This window comes from Otolemur garnettii, unplaced genomic scaffold (genome assembly GCF_000181295.1).
Source record: "Otolemur garnettii isolate 467f Iridium unplaced genomic scaffold, OtoGar3 scaffold00181, whole genome shotgun sequence".
Classification (NCBI taxonomy): Eukaryota; Metazoa; Chordata; class Mammalia; order Primates; family Galagidae; genus Otolemur; species Otolemur garnettii.
Window position 1 is genome coordinate 1,847,160 of NW_003852576.1, and position 7,332 is coordinate 1,854,491.

Consider the following 7,332-nt stretch of genomic DNA (forward strand, 5'->3'; position numbering starts at 1 on the left):
CCTGTAATCCTAGCACTCTGGGAGTCCAAGGTGGGAAGACTGCTTGAGTTCAGGAGTTTGAGACCAACCTGAGCAAGAATGAGACTCTGTCTCTAAAAACAAAAACAAAAACAAAACACACACACAGAGTTATCTGGAGGGCTGGCCTGCAGAGAGACAGCGAGAGGGAGAAAGCTTTCTCTGATGCCAGTATTGTGGATCTCAAATAAGTACCCGTAGGTCCTGTCAAGGAAGATTGCAGATCAACCCAAGAAAGGACTCTAACAGCCACGATGAACTCTATCACCCAGAGCCACTCAGTAACAGAGCAAACTCCTGAAATGTAAGAGAATCCATCTATGGAAGAAATCCCTGCAAGTGCAGGGCCGAGGAGGGGTGTCTGCACAGGGAGTGCCGTGCTGGACGGCAGGAGGGAGGCTGGACAGTGCTCAACTCTTCCGTTCTGGTTCTGTGGCTCTGTGACTCTGGCTAAGGAAGCGAGGCCAGCATGAGCCAGTGACCACAGCCCTGCCTCTTGGCTGGACAGGACACTTCCGTGAGCTGCTGTGTCCTCATGAAGTCAGTGCGCATGGCAACCCCCAGCTGCCTGCATTTCCAGATACCCCAGATGGTTTCTTACCACCCCTCCGTCTTGCCTGTGTGCTCGCTCTCTGACCCTGGCCCTGCCCCCAGAAAATCTGCCTTGACTTCTCCCTCGTTTTGGAGGGGTGCCTATCTCCACCAGTCACCCGCCACCGTTCCACGCACTTATTGCACGTATCTGTACCCCAGGCTGGGGACAGTCCCTGGTTCTCCCATTTTATAGACAGATTGCTACGTAGAACAACAGCTGGCCTGTGGCAAGGGTACTTTAATGGTATCGGTTGAATAACCCACCTACCTGTCCCTAAGCTCACGATGCAGGCCACTGTGCCACCGTCACATTCTTCATATCCCTGTATCTGTTCACACAGTGAGAAAAAAGAGGTGTCCAGACCCACCTTACCTTGGAACAGATTTCGTGGAGACTTGTGGCGATGGCTTTTGCTGGTGTGTCACATCGAAATACATGACATTTCAAAATTCTTGTATCTTTGTCTCTTGCTACATAAGCAAAATCCCTGTGCAAACGAAATTTATCAGTCCATTAAAAAAAGGAACGGTTTACCAACACAGACTCTAGTTACGAACATTAACTGAGTTAGCAGCCAGCGTGTCAGTGGTAAAAAGTGTACGCGGTGATTAAAAATAAAATGAAAATGAAATCTCAACAGCTACCTAAGACAAGGCAGTTTCACGGATAGAAGTTCATTCCTTTCCCCTGTCTGCTGAACTCTCGGAATCACTAACAACTCTTAAGGATAACTGAATTTCACAGAATCTTCCAGCTAGTGTAACAAAAATGATGGCTATAAAACAGGCTTGAGAAGCACATGAATTGTATGAGTGATATAAAAAAGCTAAACAATGGGCTCTGATGTGTACGTGTGTGCAGACAGGGGGCCAGACCACAGCAGGCTGAGGAAGCTGATGGGCAGCTGGGGGACCAGAAATACTGCAGGCGGACATCCTCCCAACGCATTCAACTCTGTGAAACCCCCCAGACCACAGACTGCAGGGTGACGGCAGCAGCATCCCTTTATATGACGGGGACTCAGACGCCTAGGTGACTATGCCCCTGATGCTCAACTTCAGCCTTCATCCAACTGATAAGCAGAACACTGACCGTGTCATTATTTGGCTTCAAAAAAACCATGAGTTACCCACATTTCTCACCGTTATCAGTAGAGGACAGTGGTTCAAAGATGAAAGTGTTCATTAAAAAAAAAAAAGCCCAGCACTATCCTTCCGGTAGTGGACCCCAGTGACTTATTTGTGTATGATGCTAAGCCAGGATGCTGTCTGCAGATATAATTGTAGATGAATTTATTGCTGAATTATTTCTCTTAATGTAAGAATTGGCAGTGTTTTCACAGACTATGACAAATACTTTCCCCAAGACATCCTTGGCTTCCTTGGGAAGGTGCAGGGGTCTTCCACTGCAGGCAACTGGCCATCTTCACTCTGACCAGAAAAAACATGGGGGGCTTAGGTGAGGGAGGCTGCTCCCCGCCAGCCACACCTTGCCATGCCCCAGGTCGGGGGCACTTTCGCCTGGTGGATACTTTAATCTCTGCCCCTCCAACCTTCTGCTTCTTCCTGTTCCAGCTCAGCTGGCATCCTTCCTGCTGGGACCTGTGCACTAGCACCATGTGTGCATGGGCCTGCAGCTCTCGTCCCTATTTCCTGCTGGGAGAGTTGGCCCTTAGGCCTGGGTGGGCTCCTAATAGGACAGGGACTGAGGGCTTGGTCCAGGCTCTGAGCGGGGAGCCCGGCTTGCTCCCCACTGGGTTGCCACGCCCCACCACTCCAGTCTCAGCCACCGAGGCAACAGGCTACTTCAGAAAGAAACAAAAAGGTGGCCCTGCTTTTGGAGCTCACGTGCCCAGGCTGCCCTGTTTCTGGTCCTCCTCTATCTAGTTACTGTCCTTCCCTAGATGGGGCATTAACTGACACAACATCTCCCCACACATGACTCTTTTCCCTAAAGCATTCCTGCTCAGCTGCCATTTTCCTGAGGCCCAATCTCTCTGTCCCACAACTCTGTCTGGATTTTAAAAGTTCCAAAATTTGGCTCAGTGCCCGTAGCAGTGCCAGCCACATGCACCAAGGGTGGTGGGTTCGAACCCAGCCCGGGTCAGCTAAACAACTGCAATAAAAAAACAGTCAGGTGTTATGGTGGGCGCCTGTAGTCCCAGTTACTTGGGAGGCTGAGGCAAGAGAATCACTTGAGCCCAAGAGTTGGAGGCTGAGGTTGCAGTGAGCTGTGACACCAGGGCACTCTACTGAGGGTGACACAGAGAGTCTCAAAAAAAAAAAAAGTTCCAATATTTGTTGTGCCAACTTTCTAGCATTGCTCCCCCGAATAAAGGCGGCTCCACTCTGCTCCAGAAAAGGTGAGTTTCCATGTCTGCCTGCTGTGACATCTGCCCTCACCTGGTGTCCAGTGGCTCTCCCTGCCCTGTCCAGCACACCCCCACCTGGTGTCCAGTGGCCTTCCCTTCACTGTCCAGCACACCCCCACCTGGTGTCCAGTGGCTCTCCCTGCACTGTCTAGCACACCCGTATCTGCTATGCACAGCCTTGGTCTAAGGCCTGCCTGGACCTCTAGCCTCCAAGAAAGTGCTTATGTCTAATTAGTTTTAAAATTCCATGCCAGAAAGGATGAGAGCTCGTTACACCCCAGCCTTTATAGTTACTGTATAGGTCTCAACTGTGTCTCGTCCTCTAAGACTGCGGTTCCCAACCCGAGGGCAGCACTCTGCAACCAGTCGGTGGCCTGTTAGGAATCGGGATGCATTGCATCACCCCCTGAGCTCCACCTCTTGCCCCATCCCACTCCTAGTCCAAGGAAAAAATGTTTTCCATGAAACCGGTTCCTGGTGCCAAAAAGGGTCCAGGACCACTGCAAGATGGTTAGCAGCCCAAAGGGCCATGGATTGGGATCCAGGGAACCCAAATTCAAGTTTCATTCCTGGTTCCCCTTAGCATAGAATTTAACCTCCTCTAAGTGAAAGGTTGAGAAACATGATTTCTAAGGTCACTTTCTGGCTCTGATGTTCTCTGAGAAGAGCTTCCAAGACCCAGCATCTTTTCCCCGGCTGCCGGCAGGCTCACAAGCGTGATGGCCCCCAGGCTCCCAACAGGGAGGGCGAAACAGGCCCGGGTCACTCAGCAGCTCATTCCCATCAAATGTCAGCCCTGTGCCCTCTGTTCTTGCATAGGTGACCTCTTAAGCATAATTCTTTAAAAGTTACTGTTCTTACTCTCCATTTTCTCCTGGCTCAGAGGAAGGCGATTAATGCCTTTTTAAAGGCAACCACGTGGAACCCTCCCCAAAGGAGAAACTGAGCAGCCTCGGGCTTTTTGGGGGAGGGAGTCTCACAAGTTTTTTTTACACCCTAATCTTTCCATTTCCCTCCAGGTGCAGGCCAACAGATTAGGGGCACAGATGTGTCAGTGTGTGGCCCAGGACGAGTCCAGGCACCAGCCCTCCAGAGGTGTCATCTGCTTCCCAGGATGATGCAGCTTTTCTCCCCTCCGCACCATGGGCGGGCAGGGGAGCTAAAGACCCTGAGCCACCCTGAGACAGCTCAACAGGCGATCCAGGGAGATCTTTCAGGGCAGGCATGTGGACACGGTGAGCAACCGCTTCTGGGCACAGTGATTCCACAGCCAGTCTAATTCCAGTGTTACTCAGGATGCAATGCTATCATCACTTACCTGATGGTTTTAAAAGCTTGGCTTTTCAGCACCTGACTTCTGAAAAAGGCTGCTGTGGTAGTCTGATATGAGGTAGCTTGTGATAGCATAATAACCCCCCTGCCCCAAATTTCAGAAACTTATGAGTATATTACTTCCCATGTCAAAAGGGACTTTGCGGATGGGTTAAATGAAGGATCTGAAGATGGAGAAACGCCACTGGCTTATGTGGATGGGCTGAATGAAATCACAGGGTTAGGAGGGGGCTCCAAGGAATATGGGCAGCTTGGAGAAGGCAGAAAAAGGAATTTCCCCTAGAGCACTGATTTTCAATTGGTGTGCTGGAAGAGGATCTTAGGTGACTCAGGAAAATTTTTGAAGATCATTAAATTATTTACAAATGAAGTTCGAAGCACAGTAAGTATATTCTTTTGTTTACTCTTTTTTGATCAACATAATTTACGTGTGCCAGGGAAGTTTTCTACAGGTTCAAGTGTACTGTGAGATAAAAAAGGTTGGAAACCACTGTCCTGGAGTCTCTAGAAGGAACAGAACCCTGCCAATCTGATTAGCCTCTGAATCCCCAGAACTCGGGAGAAAACAGATCTGTGCTACTCTAAGCCACCAAGTTGGTGGTAATTTGTTACGGCAACAATAGGAACTAATATAGCTGCCATTTGGCATTATATTCTAACAAAATTATAATACAGTTTTAAAGACTATTTTTTTTAAAGCATTCAATTCACTTCCACAAATACCTGAGCCCCTACTATGTACCAGACACCAGAGATGCAAGCACAGGCGAGTCCAGCCCAAGGTGCCCACTGTCTGATGATACAGATGGGCGGTCAAGTTGGGGCTGCATTTTTTTTGAGACAGAGTAATCTTACTCTGTTACCCAGGTTAGAGTGCTGTGGCCTCAGCCTAACTCACAGCAACCTCAAACTCCCGGGTTCCTGCCTCAGCCACTTGAGTAGCTGGGTCTATAGGTGCTCGCTACACTACCTCATAATTTTTTTATATTTTTAGTAGAGACAGGCTGGTCTTGATCTCCTGAACTCTTAAACTGCTGGGGGCCACCGCTGTGGTGCCAGGCAGGGAGGAAGAGCACGGAGCAGGCTCCGTTGGTGCCTGTGCTGCTGGGAGGGAGGATCAAGAACAACCCTGGGTCCCTGGGGAGGGAGGTTTGGAGAGGGAGCCGCGGAGCTCCAGGGTGGAAGGTGAAGTGTCAGCTGCTCCAGGTGGTGAGGCTCTGAGCAGGTGGACACTGGTCCCTGTGTTCAGATGTGAGGTCTGGGCAGGAAACAGGGACTTGGGAGGCAGCTGAAGCCAGGCCACATGTAACAGAGTAGGATTACTCTGACTCAGGAAAAAAAAAATGCAGCTCAAACATCACTGCCCAGATATCTGTATCAGCAGGAGCGTGAAAAAAAGACAAAACAAAGCCTGGCACCAGCTGAGGTGGAAAGACCGTGGGAAGGTGGAGGAGGAGTATTGGGAAGAGGGCAGGGAAGCCCAGGGGAGACTGGTTCCAGAGAGGCCAAAGGAAGGCTGGTCCAGGAGAGAGGTTTCCAGGGCCAAGAGGCTGAGCAGAAGGCAGCAGGCCACGGGTCTGGGCCACAGGGAAGCTTGGGTGACTTCTGCCGGCCTCCTGGGCTCTTTCCCTGGAGAGGGGCGGTCAGAACCCCAACTGCAGAGCCTGAGGACGACAGGAGTTAAAAGGACAGAGTTCACCCCTCTCTCCCATTTTTATACTTCTTATTCTGGAACCTTCCAAACACAAACACAGAGAAGATAGTACATGAACGCCACATCCTATGGACTGGCTTCTGCACCAATCAGAAGGGTGCCGACCCGACCCACTCTTTACACAGGTGGGTTTCTTCCCCAGTCAGTGTTATGAGGGATGCTGAAATCATTATGGCCTCATGTAAGATGGATTTAATATTTCCTGGAGATTTTCCCATATTCTGAGGGGGCAAGAAAGTGCTTTGTAGTAAACACACCTCCACAGTCAGGGTATTGCTGATAGACTGTGAAAACCTCCACAGGCACGAGCAGCCCTGGACTGCGAGTGTGACCTCGGGAGGAGAGACGGCACCAGGTGCCATGTGGCCCACAGCTGGCTCTGACACTGTGCGGGCCGGTGTGGCTGGGCCACTGCAGAGACCCTTCAGGAGTCTCTGCATGGGGAGCCCACAATGGCTCTCTCCCCTCCAAGCCAAAAGTGGCAGCCCTGCTGGCTTCCGCGGTGCTGGGAGAGTCCTGTCTCGGGGACTGGCTTCTCCACTGTCCCGCTGGCTGGGTGCCTCCCAGCCACATGACCTCCGGGGCCTCAGCGTCTGGTCTGCAAAACCAGGCACCTGGCCCCAAGGACCCTTGAGGGTCAGAGCCTGGCTCCTGGTTTCCCAGCTCAGTCCTCTACGGATCTGAGATGTTCTGAAGCTCAGCAGCAAGAACTATCCCCGTCCCGTGCTCCCGCTAACTCCAGTGACAATGCTGGACAACGAACCACCAGCTAAAACAGATCCGTCTGCTCCCCACACACCTACGGAGTCCGGCCCGCTGACTTCCTGCCGGCACAGGAACCATTACATTTTCTTTCCTAAACTGGGCAGTAGAAGGTTTATAGCTGTGGTTCTTGTGTCTTTTCCTTAAACCGCACCAGAAGCTAATCCCAGGACTCTCCTACCTTCTCCCACTTGTTACCGAGCACTTGTGCTTCCAACTCCCGTCCTTCTGCTTTGTTCTCCCAGTATTATTCCCCCAGGACCAGCCTCGAGTTCTGCCAGTGCTGTCTTATCTGACAGCCTCAAACTTCTTAATGGCGCAGAAATAGGGTCAAAGATTGCTTTTAGTATTCTCAGTTGTACAGCAATCCACCAGCCTGCAGGGGCTTCATCCATTTTCATGGAATGAATGAATGAATGAATGATTCTCTATTCAAGTGCTTTCTAAAAAAAGCCAAGACAAAACTGCTCACTCTTTCCCCACGACTCTCCCTAAAACTCCCTTGGGGTAAATGGAATTTGCTTATGTGTCTCTCTCTCC

The 7,332-nt window shown here is 50.7% G+C and overlaps 1 protein-coding gene across 15 annotated transcripts in view; it reads right to left on the reverse strand.

The window, feature by feature from the left end:
- Positions 1-7,332, reverse strand: part of APBB2 (amyloid beta precursor protein binding family B member 2) — a 377,881-nt gene that overhangs the window by 15,223 nt on the left and 355,326 nt on the right. For all 15 annotated transcript variants that reach the window (XM_023519597.1, XM_023519608.1, XM_012811964.2 and 12 more), the window contains one exon: positions 986-1,100. In XM_023519597.1, the coding sequence (XP_023375365.1) occupies positions 986-1,100 (115 nt within the window). The remainder of the gene's footprint in view (positions 1-985; positions 1,101-7,332) is intronic.